The following is a 24,405-nucleotide window of genomic DNA, read 5'->3' on the forward strand; positions in this document are numbered from 1 at the left end:
ATTAAAAGACGCTTACTCCTTGGAAGGAAAGTTATGACCAACCTAGACAGCATATTGAAAAGCAGAGACATTACTTTGCCAACAAAGGTCTGTCTAGTCAAGGCTATGGTTTTTCCTGTGGTCATGTATGCATGTGAGAGTTGGACTGTGAAGAAAGCTGGGTGCTGAAGAATTGATGCTTTTGAACTGTGGTGTTGGAGAAGACTCTTGAGAGTCCCTTGGACTGCAAGGAGATCCAACCAGTCCATCCTAAAGGAGATCAGTCCTGGGTGTTCTTTGGAAGGACTGATGCTAAAGCTGAAACTCCAATACTTTGGCCACCTCATGCGAAGAGTTGACTCATTGGAAAAGACTCTGATGCTGGGAGGGATTGGGGGCAGGAGGAGAAGGGGACGACAGAGGATGAGATGGCTGGATGGCATCACTGACTCGATGGATGTGAGTCTGAGTGAACTCCGGGAGTTGGTGATGGACAGGGAGGCCTGGCGTGCTGCTATTCATGGGGTTGCAAAGAGTCGGACTCGACTGAGTGACTGAACTGAACTGAGACTGTAAAGAATCTGCCCAAAATGCAGGAGACCCTGGTTTGATCCCTGGGTCAGGAAGATCCCCTGGAGAAAGAAAATGGGGCAGGGTGGCTAGGAGACTACTTGGTCAGGAAGAGTCAGGATCTGCTACAGCAGCTTGGCCTGGGCCCATGGCGGGAGCAGGATGGAACTTAAGCAGAAACAGCTTATGCAGGTTGCCTAGGTAGAAGGTAGAAAAGTGTGCCATGGCCCCACCCTTGGATGCCCCCTTCCTCAGGCTTTGAGCAGGCTCTGTTTCTGGTGCTCAGTCATTCTTTCTGTCTCCTGTTCAGCAATTAGGTCACAACTTTCCAGTCCCTGGGGGATGTCTGGCCATTCATGTGACAGGAGAGAGCTCTCAGGAAGAACTTATGTTTCTTCACAATCTGTGAGGAATAAATGAAATTATATTTGCGAACACTTGGCTCATTGCTTGGCTATTTGTTAGTTTCCTTCTTTTTTGACATTTATATAAAAACCAGGACATCTGAGACTTGGACAGTTAGTAGGAGAGACAAGACTATGATGGGATGCTTTATCCATTCTTCCCCATAATCTCCATCGGCCCCCCATTCTTACCATCTTTCTCAGTCTTATGTGCTATGAAAACACCACTTCAAGGCACACTCCTGAGGCATCTTTCTACCAGATCACAGCCCCTCAGCCCCACATTTTTGCCTTTGTATACAGTACTTTGGGTGGCGCTAGCGGTAAAGAACTCACCTGCCAATGCAGGAGACCTAAGAGACGCAGTTTTGATCCCTGGGTCGGGAAGATCCCCTGGAGGAGGGCATGGCAACCCACTCCAGTATTCTTGCCTGGAGAATCCCATGGACAGAGGAGGCTGGTGGGCTACAGTTCACAGGGTCACAAAGAGTTGGACACGACTGAAGGGACTTTGCATGCAGGCATGTGCAGTTCTTTACGATGTATAAGTGTGGCCTCATTCTTGCTTAGTCTGGTCTTTATCTCCCATGTAATCCCTCCAAAACACCTGTGGGACCCATCAGTTCAGTTCAGTCACTCAGTCATGTTCAACTCTTTGTGATCCCACGGACTGCAACATGACAGGCTTCCTGCCCATCACCAACTCCTGGAGCCTGCTCAAACTTGTGTCCATTGAGTCGATGATGCCATCCAACCATCTCTTCCTCCGTTGACCCCTTCTTCCCCTGCCTTCAATCTTTCCCAGCATGAGGGTCTTTTCCAGTGAGTCAGTTTTTTTGCATCAGGTGGCCAAAGTATTGGAGTTTCGGCTTCAGCATCAGTACTTCCAATGAATATTCAGGGCTGACTTCTTTTCGGATTGACTGGTTTGCTCTCCTTGCAGTCCAGGAGACTCTCAAGAGTCTTCTCCAAGACCATGGTTCAAAAGCATCAGTTCTTTGCCCTCAGCTTTCTTTATAGTCCAACTCTCACATTCATACATGACTACTGGAAAAACCATAGCTTTGACTAGATGGACCTTTGTTGGCAAAGTAATGTCTCTGCTTTTTAATATGCTGCCTAGGTTTGTCATAGCTTTTCTTCCAAGGAGCAAGCATCTTTTAATTTTATGGCTGCAGTTACCATTTTCAGTGATTTTGGAGTACCCCAAAATAAAGTCTGTCACTGTTTCCATTATTTCCCCATCTATTTCCATGAAATGATCAGACTGGATGCCATGATCTTAGTTTTATGAGTATACATCAAGGCTATATTGTCACCCTGCTTATTAAACTTATATGCAGAGTACATCATGAGAAATGCTAGGCAGGATGAAGCACAAGCTAGAGTCAAGATTGCTGGGACAAATATCAATAACCTCAGATACGCAGGTGACACCACCCAGAAAACAAAGAACTAAAAAGCCTCTTGAAAGCCTCTTGATGAAAGCCTTGCAGAAAGCAAAGAACTAAAAAGCCTCTTGATGAAAGTGAAAGAGGAGAATGAAAAAGTTGGCTGAAAACTGAACATTCAGAAAACTAAGATTATGGCATCAGTCCCATTACTTCATGGCAAATAGATGGGGAAATAATGGAAACAGTGGAACCCACACTGGTCCTCAAAAATGCTGACTGAAATGAAATGATTTCTTCTGTTCACAGGATGTCTGACTTGAAAGTGAGTCGCTGTCTACAACACACCAGGGGCACACAGGAACATCAGTAAAGAGAACATTCTCAAGATCATGGCCACAGGAAGGATCTCAGGCCTTGGGATTGTGGCTCTAAAGATAAGCCATATCATTACAAAAAAATCTGCTTCCTTCAGACTTACCAGACAGAGGAAGGTTAAGAAAGGCACTACTGACCTTAATACACAAACTGTGCTTCTGGCTTTTCCATTAGTGCACAGTGGCTGGAGAGTGCTGTGAGGCTGAGGTAGTCAATATTTCATTAAATATTTTCAGGACCAGAGTGCTGCCTGAGGAGTCCCAAGCAAATGAACACAGATGACATAGCAATGGAGAAAGATCTGTTTATTGGCCTCAGTGAAAACAGAAGGAAGAAGGAAAGACTTGAGGGTAATGAGTAGGGACCTTTGCAAGCCTTCTCATCACATTTCAGCCTTCCCTTCCCCATAACCTCAAGCAGAGAGCTGCTTTTCCTGTTCTTCAAGTTGAGTTCTTTAAACTCATACTTCATTTCTTTGAATTTGCACAGACTGCTGTGAGCAGGCAGCTGGGTAAGCCCACCTCTGCTCACACGACCCTCAGACCAAACACCATCTACACAGCAGGCTGGGCAGGGTCCTCGGGAGCCCTTGTTTTCCACAGCCTGCTCTAGTCTCAAGGGGCAGTTGTTCTGTAGTGGAGAGACCACTGGATTTAGACTTGGAGAATCTGGGTTTGCTCCTGACATCACCACTTACTTGTAAGTCACTTAACTTTGCTAAGCCTCAGTTTTCTAGACAGTAAAATGGGGATAATGCTGCCTCATTCAGTCTTAAAATAATATGCATGGGTACACCTTGTGACTGATCTACAGGGAGACCTACCCTTAGATCATTGTGGAAGATGGGAAGAGTAGGCTTTGCTGTAACCTGTGCAGAGCCAGGGGCTTCCCAGGTGGTCCTAGTGGTAAAGAACCCACCTGCCAATGCAGGAGATGTAAGAGGCGAAGGTTTTATCCCTGGGCTGGGAAGATCCCCTGGAGGAGAGCGTGGCAACTCACTCCAGTATTCTTGCCTGGAGAATCCCACGGACAAAAGATCCTGGCAGATTACAGTCCATAGGGCTGCACAGAATTGGACACAACTGAAGTGACTTATGGCAGAAAGTGAAGAGGAACTAAAAAGCCTCTTGATGAAAGTGAAAGTGGAGAGTGAAAAAGTTGGCTTAAAGCTCAACATTCAGAAAATGAAGATCATGGCATCTGGTCCCATCACTTCATGGGAAATAGATGGGGAAACAGTGGAAACAGTGTCAGACTTTATTTTTGGGGGCTCCAAAATCACTGCAGATGGTGACCGCAGCCATGAAATTAAAAGACGCTTACTCCTTGGAAGGAAAGTTATGACCAACCTAGACAGCATATTGAAAAGCAGAGACATTACTTTGCCAACAAAGGTCCGTCTGGTCCAGGCTATGGTTTTTCCTGTGGTCATGTATGGATGTGAGAGTTGGACTGTGAAGAAGGCTGAGTGCCAAAGAATTGATGCTTTTGAACCGTGGTGCTGGAGAAGACTCTTGAGAGTCCCTTGGACTGCAAGGAGATCCAACCAGTCCATTCTGAAGGAGATCAGTCCTGGGATTTCTTTGGAAGGAATGATGCTAAAGCTGAAACTCCAATACTTTGGCCACCTCATGTGAAGAGTTGACTCATTGGCAAAGACCCTGATGCTGGGAGGGATTGGGGGCAGGAGGAGAAGGGGACGACAGAGGATGAGATGGCTGGATGGCATCACTGACTTGATGGATGTGAGTCTGAGTGAACTCCGGGAGTTGGTGATGGACAGGGAGGCCTGGCATGCTGCGATTCATGGGGTCACAAAGAGTTGGACACGACTGAGTGACTGAACTGACTGACGGACTGAAGTGACCTAACACGCACGCACACATGCAGAGCCAGAGGAGTTGCACCGTGAGGAGGGCATCCAATAGTAAGTCCCTCCTCTCTCACTGTAGTTTCAAGAATCTCCATGGAGAACTGGCCTCTGCAAGTAAAGTTGTTCTGGATACTGGGGCCACAGAAGTCTCCTCATTGGTATATAAAGTTCAGGGAGCATCTTGGTTCCTCTGACACCAGTATATCATGAAATTATTAATTTCCCTGCCCCTGTCATTTGGCACTGCAAAACATCACTTTCTCTAAAAGAAACAAACATCTCTTCTTGCTCCAACAAGACATCTGACTTGATTCCTGAAAAACAAAATCAAAGGAAAAGAAGAGAGAGGAACCCCAGCAGAGCATCAAGGGACTAAAGTATCTGAGTGGGATAACAGAGCCACCTTCCAGTTTCGTCTTCTCATCATCTCTCCCAGGAGTCATTTCATCAGGGAAGTCATTTTTCCATTCACCCACTTATTGGGCAAACATCCACTGGCTTCTATGGTGGGCTCAGTGCCAGGCCAGGCTCCTTGAGGGTAACAACATTTCGGGCTCTTCAGGGCTCACCTGGCCCAAGAAGAAGCTGCAGATTTGCAGTTCTGAGGCTCCAAGGCGGCTCCTACCCGAGTGGCAGGAGATGTGCTGCGTGGCTTCCCCTGAGTTCTGAAGAGTCTGCTTCTGGGACTGTCTCCCCGCCCTTTCTTCCTCATCTCGTCCTCAGTGCCTCTGCCACTCGCCTGCGTGCTCTTGGGCTTGCCTGTGGACAACGAGCAAATGAGCTCGAATCAGCAGATGTTCTTCCCCCAGAGAACAGCTTCACCAGTTTTACAGACAATCTGGGGGCCTTTTCTTTCTGCTGCAAATGGCAGCATCTCCCTCGTAGAGTGAGGCCAATATTTTGGCAGGCCACATGTACTGTTTAGATTCAGACAGCTTTTAATCTTCCTTCGCCCCTAGTTGTGGATGTTCCTTTTATTTTTTGTTGCAGTATATTTATTTTGAATCTTTTATTTATGTACCCGGGGAGCTGCTTCCTAGAAAGGGAGATAGACTTTGCCAAAATGCCCATCTTCCGCAGGACCAGGGCCCATAACTGTCACACAGGATTTAATGGAAAATATGATTGCATCGGATTTAATTTCTAGTAGCAGTTAAGTGTCTCCTGTAGTACTCTGCTCATGTCAAGGGCCCTGTAAGTGTCGATGCTATGCTATACTAGAGACAGCACAGCACAAAATAAGCTTAATGGGAAGATGGAGTAAGTGGAGCGGGCAATGCAAATTAAATGAGAGAGAGCAAAGTTAAAGCATGAAAAAAGGTTTAATGGGGTATTGTAGAATTAGCTATTGAAAGGACAAAGTAGAACAAACTAAAAATAAAGAGGAAATATAACAGCTTAGACAAGAGGAGTATAGAGGCAGAGGAAAACTGGAAAGGTAAGTAGCACAATCACCTCCACCTTGATGAGTGGTTCTCCATCTTGGCCTCACATTGGCATCCTCTGGGAAGTTTTGAAAAATACTGAAGCCTGGGTGCTACCCACAGAGAGTCAGATTTAATTGGTTTGGGATGAGGTCCAGGCATCAGGATATAAAGAAAACTCCCTAGTTAATTCTGATGTACAGCTAGGGTTGAAAACCACTGTGTTAGAGGATCATTTAGTAAAACAAAGAATAGACCTTATAGTGCAGTGAAGGCTTATTATAGTGTTGGCCTCAGGGACAAGCCAAAACCTGTGGCCATATGTCACCTATGACTGGGACAGTCTGTCAGTCTTATCCTTTTCTCCAGGACCAAGAGAGGGCCCTCAATAACTCTCCTCTCTGGTGATGGCTCACTGCCCACCTCCTATGAATCAGAGGGCATGAGGGCCTGTTGAGGTCAGCTTCAGCTGTCTCCCGGTTGCCCTGAACCCTTACAGCAGTGCTGGGCACTAAGTAGGTGTTTAGTAAACAGTTGTTAAGCGCTTTTGTCCGTGTCCTTCTGGGTCCTTCTCTGCCGATTAAAATGAGCGAAGTCTATGATTCTTGGTTCTTCCTCTTAATTCTGCCCTGACTGTCAAGATCTGAATTATACCCTACTTGACCTCCTCCTGAGAGAATGAATTCAGCCAGGAGAGTGTGCTGGCTGCGGACAGCACATCTCTGTGTGTTTGAGGTGGAACGCAGCCCGCAGCTCACCAGACCCACAGGGTAATGGGCTCTTGATGTGTTTCATTGTGTGTTCTCTTTTTCTTCCCTTTCTTCCTCCCACTCTCCCTCCCTCTTTCTTTCCTTGATTCTGTCCTGTAATTCCCAGGCTCACAACAGAGCACAGTCATCCAAGGAGACCTGCCATAAAGAGTGAAAATGTGTGCAGTGCCCTGAAGTGGCCACGTGGTTTTGGAGGGGCTGAATTACCTTCTGCTCTCCTGAAACTGCTGATTTCACAGTGAAGATGGCTGCCACAGCGAGAGCTGTGGGTAGAATGTAAATTTATTGCTGTCTCTGGAACTCCTCTTTCTTTTCCCCTGCCTGCTGGATCACCGTGGGGGTCTGGTGGTCCTCAGGTGGAACATGGAGAGGCCAGAACAGAGCTGTTCATGCTGATAAGAGGCTAATCCTATGCCTTTGTCTATTTATAAAATAGCAAACCCAAAACAATGGTAATTTTGTACTTCCATCCAACAATATCCAATAGAGAGGAAAAAGCTGGAAAAACCTGGCTTGGGCCCAGAGGTTATTTGTTTTACAGGCTTGGAATAGAAGCCCTCCCCTCTGCAATATTTCTCTGCACATAAGAAAAAGCACCCCGACTCTCCTCCCCTAAAAGGGAGAAAAATATTTTGCTCAAGGTTCTTATTTGGCAGTAGAACTGGGGAACAGGTCAGAGAGAGGGAGAAGATACATTTTTTTTTTCTCCTTTGGAGATGAGAGCTTATGAGTAGAATGTCTGTGTTTCCATGCCTTTAAGGAGCTCAAATTCTGTAACTTGGGTGCCATGTAGAATTAAGATCTTATACATCTTACATCCTCTAACCTGCCAAGGGGCCCAAGGCAGAGGGCGGTGACAGTACTGGGCGCTCCCAGAACCCCAGGGAAATCCCCTGCCTTACCTTCCACAGGGAAGCAAACCAAACCCTTTATCCTCCAATCAAAGGGAGAGGAAATAGCTGAGGCCTCCCCTGAGGGTGAACGCTTCCCACTCTACTTCAAGCAAGAGATACTGAGATGCCCCTCTTCTCTGGGTTGGGGCTGTGCTGCCAGAGGAGGCGAAATGCCAAGATGGAGAGGCCTCACTTTCTCTTCCTTGGGAGAAGGGTGTGGTGGCCCAGCTGCCAGAACAGCCTGTGGCTCCCACAGCCACCAGCAAACGCTTGTGTCATCCATGCTTTTTCTGATTGGTCTTCCAGCCCAAAAAAAGCTCCAGGGTATCTCCTACCTCTTGGGCTCTGAACTAATGCATCTTTTGCTTAGTTTTATCACAGGTTGGATGGGAATAGGGAATGAGTCTGAAAGAATGCTCAAACACGCTGTCAGCTCTAAAGATATAGAGCTGAGGAAACAATGGAAGAAAAACCTGACACTCTGAGGTGCTTTGGGGAAGGTAGCTGGGTAGATTAAAAAAAGTGGCCAGGAGGTAGCTCTGGGGGCTGGAAAAAGAGACTCTGAAACCAATGAAGTGGGAAAGTTAGTATGTGAGTGGATGTTGGTCTGATAGGAGCTTGGGTTACCATAACGCTTGCCATGTCCCAGGAACGGCACCCACTCTGCATTTGCTTCTGCCCTGTTGCCATACCCTCTGTAACTCTAACATTCTCGTTGGTTATGTGGGGTTTGTGACGAGTCTCTGGGAGAAAGTGGGCGTGGGTATAGGGCCAAGGACTGGGGTAAATACACTGTTACCCATATATCATATTCACCACGGCTGGGGACACAATAGTTACAAGTGGTTGTTTAATGACGACCACGGTGTCGCTGTGTTCAAGTCTAGTTTAGAATGCAAGTGCTATTATATTAATCATGGAAGTGACAAGTTAAAGGGCTGTTAACACTGAGCTGCATAATGAACACTTGGTATGAGTGAATGAAAAGAATACTGAATAGAAATACAAGCTACTCAAGTTGGCAGGGCTTTAATTGCCAAGGAGTCTGAGAGTTTGCACACATGTGTGACTGAGAAGTGACTGTGGACTGGGATGTTACCAAAGGAGAGTGAAGGAAGAACCATGCAGTGAGACAGTCCCGCGTGAGGAAGAACCTCAGCATCTGTCAGACGGAAGCAGAACTGTGAGTGAAATCGCGGCCCGTGACAGAGCACACAACATCAATCTAAACCGACCTCAGTGTCCAGGCTGCAGGGAGAAACCAGGGATACAGGAAAACAAAAGATGCAGAGGGAAGGGCACACGCCAAGAAGATGGGCTGGAAGAGCACAGGGAAAGGGGATGTTTTTGCAAGACTCAACTGACAGACAATCGTCTGTCTCTGTCAGAAGACCTTATTTTTAGACATGCCAGCTCAAGTTCCAGATTGGTGACCCAGAGACTGCGGTGTGCTAGGAGGAGAACTGTTGCCTCTGCTCACAATCTGCTGTGTTTGTGTTGACTTACCACGTGGCTGGGGACTCAGCTGGACAGCATACTGAATGCCCGGTAGAATTCCTAAAACCACTGTCGGCCCAGAGAACCCTTTGTTAATAAATATTACAGCACAATCTGTGTTTATTCAGGGAAGTGTGATAGGGAAAGGAAACTAGCAAGAAAAGAAAATAGAGTTTAAAATGCCACGGTAGTTGAAAAATATTTATTTTTATGGAAGAAAGGTAATCCAGACGATTTTCCTCTCATTTTGAAAGACTAAACCCTAAGCTTCAAGCATGTGGAGGCCAAGGACAAATTTTTTCAGGGCAACCACAATTAGTAAAAACAGCTTCTGTGTACACATACCAAGGGGCTGTGGGGTCATGTCTACATTATAATCAGGGCTTCTCTGTATGGTCATCCTGACCCCCAACCTACTTTAGCAGATCATCAAGTGCACACAGGCTCTTGGATTTTCTCTAGACAACCCTTAGCTTCCATCAGTTCTCTTTTCTTCTAAAGGTATATGAGATGAGCTGATTTTGATGGGTGGAAGAGGTCTTGGGGAGAGCTTGGAAAAGAACAGGATCAAAATTCAGATGAAGGAGCAGAGGTGCAGTTGCCACAAGCTATTAGAGCAGCTGGTGAAGCATCTTCCTGGAATCCAGGGGGTCTGCCTCTTTTGTCCTCCTCTGGTTCTGAATCTAAATCAAGGAATCAGCATTATGTGGTTGAACCCTTGCTCTAGTTGGGTGGGAGAGTTTTAGGCAAACCCTTGTCCTTTTCTTTTATCTTTTCATTTCAAAGGAGGGAGCAGATACGAATGGGCACTGACACACCAGCCTTGCCAGATGGGCTGTGGCATATAGGCAATTTATTAATATAAAACCTTTGTGGCAGCTCCGGTGACCACAAGGGATGATATTGGCTGCATTTAGCATTTTTAAATTTAAGTATTCACCTCATGTCAAAGTATGTAGCTGTGTTCTCTCATCTGAGGTTGTTCATTTGGAAATACAGAAAGGATGAGGCATTATTTCTTTAAATAAAATATTCCTTTTCATTACTGGCTGTGTGTCAGAGATCCCTAAAGCAGAAATTCAGCTCACACATTAAATTCAATAATCATATATTAAACACTTAGTATGCAACACCCCGTAGAAACTGGAGATGAAACAGACTAAGAATTCCTGCCCTCAAGGGGTTTATAAATTAGGAGGAGCATAAAGGAAGTTTCTAAACAATCATGGAAAAAGAGAGAAAACATGAAATGACTCAAGAGAGTTAGGTGCAGAGAAAAAAAATGAATTTAAAAAAGAGAGAGAGGTGTTAAGTGCTAAGGTGGTTCAACTGGGGGGAGATCTTATCCTCAGAGGGGAGTTTTGCATTGGAGATATTAATTTGGGAGCCTTGACCACGTCTTTGGAATTCAACTCTGTGAGTGTGAATGAGATCACCTAGGGGAAGATACAGAAAGGAAGAGGGACCTAGACAAGGGCCCCTGGTGCTCCATATTCATAAGCTGGGTAAAAGAAGAGTCAGCAAGGGGACTGAGAAGGAGAGGCCAGTGATATAGAGGAAAATCAGCAAAGTACAACATCTCAGAAGCTAAGCATGGAAAGCACTGCAGCTCAAGAATAGAGACGCAGACAGAGAGAACGGACTTATGGATAAGGGGAGGGAAGGGAAGGGAGGGATGAACTGAGAGAGTAGTACTGACATATATTCACTGCCATGTGTGAATACTAGTGGAAAGCTACCCTATAAGACAGGGAGCTCAGTTTAGTGCTCTGTGATGACCTAGATGAGGGATGGGGGTGGTGGTGGGAGGGAGGTCCAAGAAGGAGGGAATATATGTATGGTTGACTCACTTCTTTGTACAGCGGAAACTAACACAACATTGTAAAGCAATTATATTCCAATAAAAATAAAAAAGGAAAAATGGATGGCCGGTGGTAAAGTACATAGTTGAGAGGTTGTATAGTTGTTGGCTATTTATTCCTGACTTCCCTGGTGGCTCAGACAGTAAAGCATCTGCCTACGATGTGGGAGACCTGGGTTCAATCCCTGGGTCGGGAAGATCTTCTGGAGAAGGAAATGGCAATCCTTGGCAACCCAAGGAAATGGCAATTCTTACCTGGAAAATCCAACGGATCTGCTTTATGTCTGTCTCCTCTTATCTTAAGGAGGGCAAGGCCTCTGTTTAGCTCAAACATGTACTCAAACATATCTGGTGTGGCATTTGGCACAGAAAGGACTCAAGATATATTTGATGCATAAAGGAAGAATTAAAGCCAGTCCAAGGTGTGTGTGCTTAAGCAGGCAAAAAAATAGTATCCGAATAGCATCTTCATATTCCTAACATCGAGTAAGATTTTAACAAGAATGCAGGCCTCCTTTTGGAGGCCTGTACAGACCCACTGGCTTCAGGCATAACCCCTCTCATCATCATTAGTCCTTCAACCTGGATGCCCAGGAATAAGAAAACAGTAAGAATCCACTGGGCGATTCTCTCATAATCCTTGAGAGCAGTGTAGCCACTAGCCTTTCCCTTCTCCAGGTGATCTTCCCAACCCAGGGATCAAACCCAGGTCTCCCGCATTGCAGGCAGATTCTTTACCAGTTGAACCACAAGGGAAGCCCAAGAATACTGGAGTGGGTAGCCTATCCCTTCTCCAGCTGATGTTCCCATCCTAGGAGATGAACCAGGGTCTCCTGCATTGCAGGCAGATTCTTTACCAAATGAGCTATCAGGAAGCCCACTAGAATCTCATGAGATATTAATGGTTATGCCATTAATAGAAAGGATTCTCTGAATCTGGTTCTGGCTAAGTAGGCATCTTTACAGTAGGAGTTCTCAGAGCACATAATATGCTAAGAAAGAATTGTGAATGCTAATAGAGATCTATTAAGGTAGAGCATTTGCCAAACTTATTTGACTATGGGATCCTTTTTAATTGCTTAATAACCATTAACATCTTGAAGGATAGTGACATTCTGAAGAACAATTTGGCAAGTGTGGTCTCCGAGTTTTTCTAAGAAGAAAAAAAATATCAAATTCATTTAAAAAATTATTTTTTAATTGAAGGATAATTGCTTTACAGAATTTTGTTGGTTACTGCCAAACATCAACATGAATCAGCCATAGGTATATATATGCCAAATTCCTTTTTAATTGATGTGGGGAAAAATTCTGCATGTTGGATACAAATGACATGAATGGAGTCAAAGGGTGTGGTAGGTTGTATCATTATTATTATATTCAATTATATTCACAAGTATTTGATCCTCCCTTTTATTTGAAAAAGATGATCAATCCCTGCGTTGCTTCATTTCCTATGGCACCTTCTGAGGGAGGGGTATGAGTTCTGCCCAGCTGAGTTTGAGTGTGGCCCAAAGGCTTTGGTCAATGAACATGGGTGGACATAATGTATGTCATGTCCAAGCAGATGCTCTGAGGAGCACTCTGAGTTTCTGCCAGTGACTCTTTTGTTCTTCTTCCTCTGTCATGAGAACAGTGTGTCCCAAATAGTGAGCCATCTTTCAGTTTGGATGCTGGAATAAGAAGATGCAGGGAGCAGAGCTTAGCAGGCACCTTGAAGCCACCAACTTGTAGTAAAAGTAGGAATAACAACAAAAAAATGTTTAAGCTATTGACGTATTGGTGCTGTTTGTTACAGCAGCAGACTTGACAAATACAAAGAGGGAAATATGGAAGGCTGCTATAAATATGAGTTTCTTTCCAGAGCTCCCAAAAGAGAGACAATCCTGGGGAAGAAGCAGAAAACACAGTGGCTCAGTTTGTAGCTGAATTTTTTTATACTTCACTGGAGAAAAGTTAGACCTTTGCTCTGGCGAGAAACAACTCTATAAAATGAGACGACTCCATCAGCTTAGATAGAGATTTGTAGACTTAGTGTAGACTACAGATGCTGACATATCTGAGAGGAAATCTCAATATTTCAAACTGAATGAAGGAAGTCAAAGGACACACAGAAGCGAACGCTCATAACTAGTCCCACTGGCACTGCCTGCCTCCCTGTAGAGTGCGCTGGGCTTCCCTGGTGTCTCAGCTACTTTCTTTTTTTCCTTTGACATTTCAATTACATTGTTAAGGTGAATAAAGATAATTGATAGTTTTGCATTAAATTATTATAAATTAAATAAAATCAGGTGGATATGCAAAGCAAAAGTGCACAAATTTATTATTCTTAGCATTTCACTAATTTACAAAAACTGGTTCAAAGTTGAAATAACCGAAACTGAACTAATAATAAGGACAATTTTATTTACTACATCCATGTAAATCCAGAAGTAATATCAAGCTTCTACATTGCTTTCCTAATAGTCTCTCCACATTTCCTCATAGTTCCCATTAGCGGGATGGGTGTGCCCCATGTCACTAAATTCTGGGAAATCTCTGAGGTTTGGGAAGGCTCTTCAATAAGAACAAAAAGTTGGAAGGAGTGACCATTATCCAAGGAAATGTTCTTTCCCTCCCCCTTTCCTGTTTGCTTTTCTTAAATCTTTATCTCCTCAATCCATGCCATTCCCATCTAGCTGGTCTGTTTTGTGCTGTGCACAGCAGTGGTACTTTGGAAATCTCTAAGCTTTGCTTGGCAGGGAATTTGCTGCATCTGTGGTTAAAGAGCCCCTGTGAAAACTCTGATAGACATTAGCTTCCCCACAAAAAGAGACTGTGTCTAGCCTAAGTTCAGTAAATTTCCATCTGTTTTGAGTATGTTTGTTTAAACTGTAGATATCAGTTTAAAGGTGTGTGTGTGTGTGTGTGTGTGTGTGCATGCGCATGTATATACTTAGCTATCAAGGGTTATCATCTTCCTTCCTGGGTCATCTTCGGGTCATCTTGGTCATCTTCCAAGCATATATTTCTTCAAGGAAGTAGTGTTTTCTCTGTTAGGAGCTCACCTCACTTCCTATGAGAAGCCATCCCCAGCTCTAGGCCATCACTTCCCGCTCTATGTTCTCACAGCTGTGTGCTCCTTCCTCTGTTAATGTCTTTAATATCTTGTCTGTTTCTCCCACTAGGAAGAGCACCTTGAGGACAGGAATTGAGCCTTGACAGTTTCTATGGCTCAGCATGTGGCACAGCACCAGGAATATTGTGCGTGCTCAGTACATATTTGAGGGATGAGGGTATCCATCCCCATAATTACAGACTTGTGCATTTTAATAATATAGCTACTGAAAATACCCATCCCAAATCCAAAACACCAAAAAGGCTCATCAGAAGCCCAGTCAGGAGTCACTGAGAAGAGTATCATCATATTGGCCCTTCTGATTTCTTATAGCTGGCCAGTTTCTCTGGGCAGGTTTTGCTTCCCTGTCCCAGGTCCCTGTGTGGGAACTGGCTCAAATCTACAGAGGGTAGATCCTATGACCATCTCAGTTGTCCAGTGTACCCTGAAATAGGCTCTTGAGTATATCAGACAACTAGAGAAAGGATGGAAATCACTGGTCTCTGAGAACAATTGGTCTGTAGCACAGGGTGACTCTGGAGACTTCAAGACCACTGCAAAGTGAGAATATAGCAAGGCTTGGGGACCTGCCTGCAGCCCAGAGTCAGTGATGATCACCAAATTCTGGGAAATTCTGGAATCTAGGACAGTCATCTAATTATTCATAGAAATTTATTTTTGCAATTTATCAGGTTTAAGATAAGCAAGAGCAGATAGATTCCTGGGTGTCTCAGAGCTTTCAAACTAATGAGAAACTAAACATTAATTCTATTAGTGAAATATATTACAGACAGAAATATGAATGCATATTTAGAACCCCAAATCTGAACTTGCTGGGATATCTTGACACATATGAAGAACTGATGTGTAAACTTTGATCCAAAAGATAAATAGGAGTTAAATAAGTGATGAAGAAACAGAAGATGCATTCCATAGGGAGGGAACACTATGTGCAAAGGTCCTGGGGTGGAAGGATACCTGGTGCATTTAAGTAACTGGAGGAGACCTGTTTAACAGGAGCATGGAAAATGGAAGGAGAGAAGGTGAGAGGTACTGGAAGTGGAGGTGAGAAGAGGTCAAATTGTGCAGAGTATTAGAGGTTTCTTTAAGGATTTTGGTATTTTGCTTATAAGCAATGGGAAGTAATTTACAAGATTTTAAATCAGGGATCTGACATGACTGTGATTGTATTTTGAATGGATCACATTGGCTACTGTAGGGAGGATATATGGAAAGGTCCCAGAGACCAGGTAGCTTGTTCAAAAGGCTGATGAAACATTTCATGAGAAAATGGTAGTTTGGATCCAGGTGTTAGTGGTGGAGGATGAAGAGAAGTGCATGGATTTGAGATGAGATGTAAGGTAGGAAACCTTGGGAAAGGATCATGTTTAAAGCAAAGTTCTTGACTTAAGCCTTGGAGTTCTGCTGAGGGAATTTTGAAGCATCTACATGGATATGCTAAACAACCAGGATACATCGAATGAATACATACCAGGTGAATACATACTTCATCTATTCATAGTCAAGTCATATTTATTAACTACCCACTATATGGTAGTCATTGTATTGAGAATTGTATGGAAAAGAAAAATATATTGAACTTGTATTCTTTCCTTGAAAGAGTTCAAAATGTATGAGAGAGTAAGGAGGAATGATTGAGAATTTGGTATCAAGAAATGAGGACTTGGAGGTTGGATATGATAGCTGTCTTCAAATAATTGAAAATATGAGGGTTGAACTTAGTGTGTTATGGTTCACAATGTGTAACAAAGACCAACATAATAAAGTTACAGGGAGGCAGACTTTGATCTGCAATAAGAAGGGATTTTTTAATGTAAGGACTATCATCGAAAATACTTGAGACTGAATGATCATTTACTCAATCAATATTTAATGAACATGTAAATTGAATGGAGAGATTCCTACTTGACCTTTAAGATCCCTTCCGGCTTTCAAATTCAACGATTCTAATTTTCTGTTTAAACTCTTAATTGTTTAGGCTGAAGGTCACAGCTTGGATTTCCATGAGTCCATTTCCTCACTCAGCCCCTTTCTGTATCTTCCCTGGGCACTTTCAGGATTCTGTAATGAGTCATTTCTTTAAGGTTGTGACACCTCATGATTGAAATGACATTTTCTTCCTTGGTTTGATGCAGAGGAAGAAGTGTACTCTGATTTCTCTCTTTTTTTCCCTTTTGCCTCTTACTCCACACTGTGGTTTCCGGATATTGAATGACTTGTTTTTGTAAGTGCAGCCAATGGATGCCACTGTTCTTGGACATAAGGTACCTTCTTTTTTTAATTTTTTTATTTTTTCTCTTTTTTACATGGTAACTTCTTGCACCTTTTAAACCATCATATCCTTCATTTCTAGCCACACAGGATGGATACCCAGGGACTCTTTTGCTTGGGAGCCTGGTGGAAGTGGCATGCTTATTGTCATTCCCTGACAGTTGACTTCAGAGACTTTTTCAGACACTCTGGGATTTCTCTTTACTGTTCTGAACTCTTTCAAGTGATCCATTTTCATGCTAGATAAAAATCACAGAAAGCAGGATAATAGGGATAACAATAAAATAAATTTATTCAACCCTCAATCACCTCTACCAGTGCAGTAGGGAAGAACTAGGACAATACAAAAATATTTGCTGACATTCATATCACTCATTTGGCTCTTGGATTTCTGCAGAAACACTTGGTCATGCTCATACTATACTAGAGCTTTTGGTGGCCCGATCTCCACCACGTCCGAGGCTTAAAGTATTATGTAAAAGCCTTTCTTATCTGCCTCCTGGTAAGTTCAGGGATTTCTCTAGGTCTTTACTTTCAATTCTTGTCTGGTTTCTTTTTTCATTGTTTTGTGCCCAGACTCTCTCAGATTATTACTGGGCAGTCTGCTTGCTTTCCTCTCAAATGTCCCTTTTCCTTGGCTCCAGGCTCTGTTTTTCATGCTCACTCCATTCCCGTCTCAGGTTCTGAGTTGTCTCAGCCCAATATGGGCCAGAACTTCATGTTTTCATCCATCCTGCAAGAGGAACGGACAACTAGAGACACATGGTCTTATCTTCCATACCTTTTCTTCCCCATCAGACTTAATCAGACACTAATGATTCACGTTTTTTTAAAAAATTTATTTATTTTTCTGATTAGATTTTGAGGTGAAGGTGCGTAACACAAGGTCCCGGGTTGCAATAGATAATCCAGGAAGGTCACATGGTGTGTTAAAGAGTACACTGACTCAATAAATATTAATTCATTTCCTAATCTGCTTGTGGATAAATGAGAAATGGTCATACATAGAATTTATGTAATGCCTTCTTCCAAGGAGCATACAAGGACACAATAGCACCTCAATGAGACCATTTATTATATTAGTAACACATATAATCTGTAAACTGATTTGAGGATGACTGATTGCTTATTGTGAGTCTCACACCTGGCTGCACATCAGAGTCCCTTCAGGAACTTTTTACAAAAATAGATTCTTGGGTGACATTTGTGAAAAATTGATTTACATGTCTCCATGAAATTTTTCAATAAAGAGGGGGTCCTTAGACCAGTGGTTCTCAAACCTTAATATGCATATAATTCATCTAGGGAATCTTGAGAAAATGCAGATTCTGATTCAGTAGACCTAGGATGGACCTGAGATTCTACATTCTGACACCTCTAGGTGATGTGATGATGTTGGTCCAGAGACCACATTTGGAACAGGAGGTCTTAGACCAGAAAGGGGAAGAGAAGGGGACAGGGAGGGGAGGCCGAAGTACCTGGAAGCTAGAGCTCTATGCCCACACCAGTGCAATCAAAATCTCCAGATACATTCCAGACATTGGTATATTCAAAGAGTTTCCCAAGTAAGTCAAATATGCAGTTGGAATTAAAAACCATTGTTCAAGAGATTCTTTGATCATATCTAATGCCCATTTCTCTGTCATCAGGGCAGAAGAACTTGGATATATCCAACAGTTCTTTTTCTGCTTATAGCAGAATTTCTCAGACATGTCCTTGGACTACCTGCATCATAATCACCCAGGGTCCTTGTTATAAATACATGTACCTAGGCCTGCCCCCAGATATGCCGAATTAGAATCTTTGTAGACTGGGTTCATAATTGGATTGGAAACAATCTCTCTTAGTATTGGTCGTGTAGCCAGGAGGGTTTAAACAATTTGGTCTCAAGCAGAGCTTTTGCTCTCTCTTTCCCTGCTCTGCTGCATTAATCCCTGGTGGTAGGAAGCCTCTGATGCGGCCCTCAATGAGCCCTACCTCCTGGTATTCATTCATGCTCTCATATAATCTCCTTCCTTCGAGTATGGGCTGCACTTACTGACTCATTTCTACGAAGTGGTATGTGGCAGATGCGATGGAATGTCGCTGCTAAGATTGTTTCCAAAAGGCTGTGCCTTCCATCTTGGATGCTCTCTCTCCTTTGCTGTAGGGAAGTAAGTACCATGCTATGATGGAACCTGTGGAGAAGTCTACGTGAGGACTCAAATTCTGCCAACATCCACATGAGTGAACTTGAAAGTCGATTCTCTTCCAGCAGATGCTTGAGATGACTGCAGCCTGGTGGGAGACCCTGGAGGACCCAGCTAAGACACACCTGGATTCTGGACCCATAGAATCTGTGAGATAATAAATACTTTGAACCTTTCCGTGTTGTGGTAATTCATTATATAAAGATAGATACCTAGTACACTCACCTTGAAATATCCTTCTTCTTCCTTCCCACTTATCCAAGTCCCAACTTTTGCAAACCTTAGCTATCCTAGGAAACTTTCCTCATACTGATTGTCCTTTCATGAACTCCTGGAACACTGCATGTGAAGTCACAGCACTCACTGTTAGATTGTACTTGCTAGTATTTTTTAATCATTTATTCATATCTCTAGTTGTAATTTCTAATGCTCTGTCTTCTAACATAAATTATAAATCCATTGATGAGAATACAATTTAAAATAGAAGATAACACAGAACTCTTTCTATTCCCATGACCTATACCAATATTATAAACACAGTAAGTGCCCTGTAACTAAATGTGCGATGAAGATAACATTGGAAAGAATATTGGGAAGAAGGCATGAGGAAAGCTGTAGTTTTCACATTCACATCTACTCTGTATCCTAATGCCTAACTTTTAACCTTATGTATACAGAGGATTCCAGACAGATAGATACTTGAGCAGAAAAACAAAGAGATGGCTATTAAGGCCAATAGGATGAAAGCACTCCCTTGATGATTATGAAATGTTTGTGTCTTTAATCCCTCCTGCCGTTCAGTTTGCTCAGTGGTGCCTCCAGGCCTTGACTTCCTCTAGTTCCAGATACTTCAGTCTCCTCCATTTCAACTTGTGACTCAGGGGTCTATTTTTTTTTTTTTAATTCAGTTGATTTATGACCACCTCAGAAATCCCACATTGCCACAAATATTTGTCTCCAAAATCTCTCTTGGCAACCCACATAACAGAAGGCCATGTGTTATCCCTCCCTGAATTCCCCGTGAGTCCCCTGGGCTCCTCTGTTGCTAAGGGAAGATATAAAACATTCAATACCTGAAATAGTTAGGGAGCATCTCAGAAAATGACTGTAGTCATCCTTCATCACAGACTAGGAGTTAAAGCTATCTCTAATAGCTTTGGAAATTTTGATTAGGATGGTAATGGAAAACCATCACTGCTTTATCTGGTTTATGCACACAAAGGCTTTCATGATAAAGACTCTGGGATGAGCTACAGCAAGCACTCCCTAGAGTAGAAATATGTTCATCTCAGCCTCTCCACAATGAGAGGAACTTCTCAGTATTGAAAGCTGTTTTTTTCCCCCTAGTCTTTTCTCAGGAATCTGTGAGAGAGAAGCAGGGTCCCCTTGGTCTCCCTGTACAAACCCTAACAGACCTTTCTGACCACTTTGGCTGATAAAGAAAGTCCCTCTTCACCAACTACAAAGATAAGGCCCCAACTCAACTCCTGACTCTCTTATCAGATGTTCCTGTTGAGGTTAAAAAGTGGTCTCACCTCAGGGGTGGTACTTATTTTAGCCAAAGATGGTCTCTTGTTGGATCTGCTGCCTTGGTTTGACTCAGGGAGATTTGAGGCGATCAGAATCAGGACTGTAGCACTGTGGGTGTCGGATCCACAGTAGTAAGTTCCAACATCTTTTATTGTTGTTTTTTGAATGTTGAGTACGTATTGATTTTTTGAAGTATCAATTTTCCCTTTGAAACCACCCCTTACATTTTCATTAGAATTATTGCTTAGTCTGTATACCAAAGTTAAGACATTATTCTCATTCCTCTTATACCAACTCATCTGATAGTTCTTCCAGTTCCCTCCAGTTACGTTGCAACGGAAGGTGGCAGGCTCCCCAAGGAGGACAGTCAGAGTTTTGGTCTCTGATTCCAAAATTACATCCAAAGAGACCCCTGAAAGGGAAAGCCCCAAGTTAGAGAGGCCTCAGAGAAGTTCCTCCGTCACACGGGGAGGAGTGTCAGAGCCATACTCAGCAATGCGCTCCCTTTGACCCCAGCAAACTGTTCCTGATTTTCCTGAAGAGTAAAAGGCCCATCAGCTTGTCCTTACCTGCCCAGCAGATGGCCAGGTGGAAGAGGGCACAGGTCCACAGCATGGCTTTATGGGGATGACTCTGCGGTGTGCTGGTCTCCTGCCTGTCCCTGCCCAGATTAGCTGCTGTCTAGCCATGGGACGTTTTGTCCGTTGTAAGGGTGGCTGGGGGTTAGCCACTTCCTCAGAGAGAGAGCGACAGGCTTGCAAGGCCACAGATTAGGCTGTTTATTCAACAAACATGAGCTAATGACATCACAGGTCAGGTGCTATTTGGGAGACGTAAGAGGAAACTTCTGACATAGGATGTAAAGTTCTGCCTTGAGAGCGCTCAGCTTTTTGGGGAGACAGACACAGAGCAATTGCAAAAGAGTGTGAAATGCTTTTTTTTTTTTTTTTTTAAAGGTAGATCCAAAGCACTCCAGGAGCACAGAAAAAGAGCTGCTTCTGCTTGGGATACTCAGAAGGGGTAACTGTGAACTGAGCCTGGAGAGTTGGGAGGAGGCTCTGTCAGGAGAGCATTTCCAGGAGCTGTAGGGGGAAAGGGTGGGGCAGGCAGGAGCTAGCCGGCCAGCCAGTTGTCCTTCTGCCTGCACTCAGAATCTGTGCAGCTCCCAATTTCCCCTCTGCTCACAGCCACCCCTGCCTCAGGCGGAGCTTTCTTCCCTGGTTGCCAGCAATTACTCTACTATCCAAAAGGCCTTCCTGCTTCCTGTTTCATCCATTCTCCATGCAGGCTTCACACTCATTTTTTGTTCAGACCAAAGGGGACCAGGTCACACCTCTGCTGAAACTCCTATTCACTGCCCTTGGCTTTTAGGGGAATGTGAAGATCCTATGTCATCGCCACATGATCTCCTAATCTCTCTCCAGTCTCACTTTTGACCACTCGTCCACTTGAACTCTGTACTTCTGCTGACAAAAAGGACTTGCAGGTTTGAAAATGTATTATAGTCCTCATATGCCCAGTTTTTGCAGTGGCTGCTCTTTCTTCCTGAAAAAACTGTACCTTCCTTCTTGTCCACTCCCATTTCACCCAGGGTAGGTGTTCCCCAGGGCTCCTTGAACTTGTTGGGTCATGGCACTTATTACCTTTATTATAACTATCTGATAATTTGTTTTTTGCATTGGACTTTAAGATTCTTTTGGACAAAGATAGCATCTTTGTATTTGCATTCTCAGTGTCCAGCAGAGAGCTTATCAATATGAGAAACTTAACATACCTGCTGATCCAATCAGAGGTTCTCTGTGGGTCCTCCTGACTCTCAAGGAGACTGGTGGGTTGCTCATCTAGTGATGTCTGAGATCAGGAAAGGATTTGCCAACAACCCAAGCCCAAAGCTGGGGAAGCTATGTCTTCTGCCCATGTTGTAGGTGAGGGGAGTAGCAGGGTACTCTGCAGCAGCAGGATAGCTCCTATCAACTAGAGTCTCCTTGGAATTGCTTGTGGCTAACATCATGGCATCTGGTCCCATCACTTCATGGGAAATAGATGGGGAAACAGTGGAAAAAGTGTCGGATTTATTTTTTGGGCTCTAAAATCACTGCAGATGGTGATTGCAGCCATGAAATTAAAAGATGCTTTCTCCTTGGAAGGAAAGTTATGACCAATCTAGATAGCATATTCAAAAGCAGAGACATTACTTTGCCAACAAAGGTTCATCTAGTCAAGGATATGGTTTTTCCAGTGGTCATGTATGGATGTGAGAGTTGGACTGTGAAGAAAGCTGGGTGCTGAAGAATTGATGCTTTTGAACTGTGGTGTTGGAGAAGACTCTTGAGAGTCCCTTGGACTGCAAGGAGATCCAACCAGTCCACCCTAAAGGAGATCAGTCCTGGGTGTTCATTGGAAGGACTGATGCTAAAGCTGAAACTCTAATACTTTGGCCACCTCATGCGAAGAGTTGACTCATTGGAAAAGACTCTGATGCTAGGAGGGATTGGGGGCAGGAGGAGAAGGGGACGACAGAGGATGAGATGGCTGGATGGCATCACCGACTCGATAGACATGAGTTTGAGTGAACTCCAGGAGTTGGTGATGGACAGGGAGGCCTAGCGTGCTGAAATTCATGAGGTTGCAAAGAGTCAGACACGACTGAGCGACTGAACTGAATTGAACTGAACATTCTGACATCACCATTGGTGCTTAGGTGATATCATTACCCATAAAAAGAGCACTAGTTTGGCAGGTCTTAGAGCTCTGAGTTTTGAGTCTTGCTTTGCAACTTGCCAGTAGCTGGCCAAGCTACCTCTCTAAATCTTGATTTCATCATCTGCAAGTAGAGTAACTAGCTTGTAGGGATGTTGTAGGTTGGAATGAGAGAACACACACGTGACACTCATTCCCATGCCCGGCACACATTGGTAGGCCACCACAGATGTTGGTTTCTTTGCCTCATCTCTTCTGCTTTGTCATGGTTGGGTTAGTGACGTAGTCACTGAGTCCCAGTCACCAGGAGAGATACAGAGCCTCTCATTCCAAGCCTGACAGAATAGTCCTGTGGGAGAAGGAGGGAAGCTGAGCTATGCCCTTAGGTCTGTGATCAGGTAAGTTGAGCAGGTTAAATGGATGAAATGAATAGAGCCACATCAGAGTTGAAGGTTTCTCAGGTGGCTCAGATGGTAAAGAATCTGTCTGCAATGCAGGAGACCCAGGTTCAATCCCTGGCTTGGGAAGATCCCCTGGAGAAAGGAATGGCAGCCCACTCCAGTATTCTTGCCTGGAAAATGCCATGGACAGAGGAGCCTGGTGAACTTCAGTCCATGAAATCGCAAAGAATTAGACACGACTGAGCAACTAACACACACAGAATTGAAGGAGCACAATCAATAACTTCTGTGTCCGTAGGCAAAGGATCATCTCTTGCAGCTAAGGATGGAAGCCACATATGAGCTAGAGTCCCATTTTTCTTTGTCCAGTTGGGATGAAGAAACAATAGGTGGACTGAAGAAGCAAAAAGACCCCAGGGTCAGATCAAATCTACCCGTACTGGCTACTAGCACCATTCTCTCTGATGGTATCTGCCCCTCTGAGTCTTCAGTATCAAATATCCACTGGGTCACTTGAATATCAGTGGGAGAGTGCCAGAACTTCTGATTTTCTCTATAATTGGAAGTTTTAAGACCTACTTTACCTTTGATTTGAGAACTCATCTACTCTCACCCGCTTTGAGTTCTTTGGGTTAAAAAGGAAATAAGTTTAGTGAAGGAAATCCCTTTTCTTCCTCTTTCTCATTAGTCTCAGACATCTCATGTTAAGCATTTTTAACAGTGAAGTCAGACTCTGATGTTTGCCCACGATTTGTCTTCATCTAGGTATGGCAATTAACTGCTGTTTGCCCAGTTTCTGGCTGCTGTTTCTCTGCTCTGGCTTAGGGTGGTTGGACAAGCAACCGAAGAACAGAAATGGAGGTGAATGAAGGGAGTGGAAGCTGCATTTCTCTCTCTCAGTTTGGATCTCAGCTGCCTGGTATCTCAGGACAGCCTTCAGTAAGTAAGTGGCTTTCGCCCGTCTGACTGATCTGGGCTCAGAATGCTCAGATGGCTGGAATTACTCTGTTTCTCGGATTTGTTTTTCCTGAAATGTCTGGGCCCCACTAGTTGTTTTAAAGCAAACATAAGATATTTTTGGAAATTAGTGAGGAATTTCAATGGGTGTCAAGGAAAATCACAGTGTCATTTGTCTCTAAAAAAATTTTGGCTGCCA

At 43.8% G+C, this 24,405-nt stretch overlaps 1 long non-coding RNA gene and 2 gene segments (V, D, J or C); 1 reads left to right on the plus strand and 2 right to left on the minus strand.

The window, feature by feature from the left end:
* LOC113899959 overlaps positions 1 to 18,795 on the plus strand; it is a 36,349-nt gene extending 17,554 nt beyond the window's left edge. Inside the window, exon 2 of the long non-coding RNA XR_003513037.1 lies at positions 18,579 to 18,795. This is a non-coding gene — a long non-coding RNA (uncharacterized LOC113899959). The remainder of the gene's footprint in view (positions 1 to 18,578) is intronic.
* LOC113899945 overlaps positions 1 to 24,405 on the minus strand; it is a 1,425,504-nt gene that overhangs the window by 222,249 nt on the left and 1,178,850 nt on the right.
* On the minus strand, positions 16,697 to 21,055 carry LOC113899948. The segment is given in 2 exon segments: positions 18,897 to 20,560; positions 20,718 to 20,906. Coding segments are annotated over 2 exon segments (489 nt in total).

Source organism: Bos indicus x Bos taurus, chromosome 10 (genome assembly GCF_003369695.1).
Source record: "Bos indicus x Bos taurus breed Angus x Brahman F1 hybrid chromosome 10, Bos_hybrid_MaternalHap_v2.0, whole genome shotgun sequence".
Classification (NCBI taxonomy): Eukaryota; Metazoa; Chordata; class Mammalia; order Artiodactyla; family Bovidae; genus Bos; species Bos indicus x Bos taurus.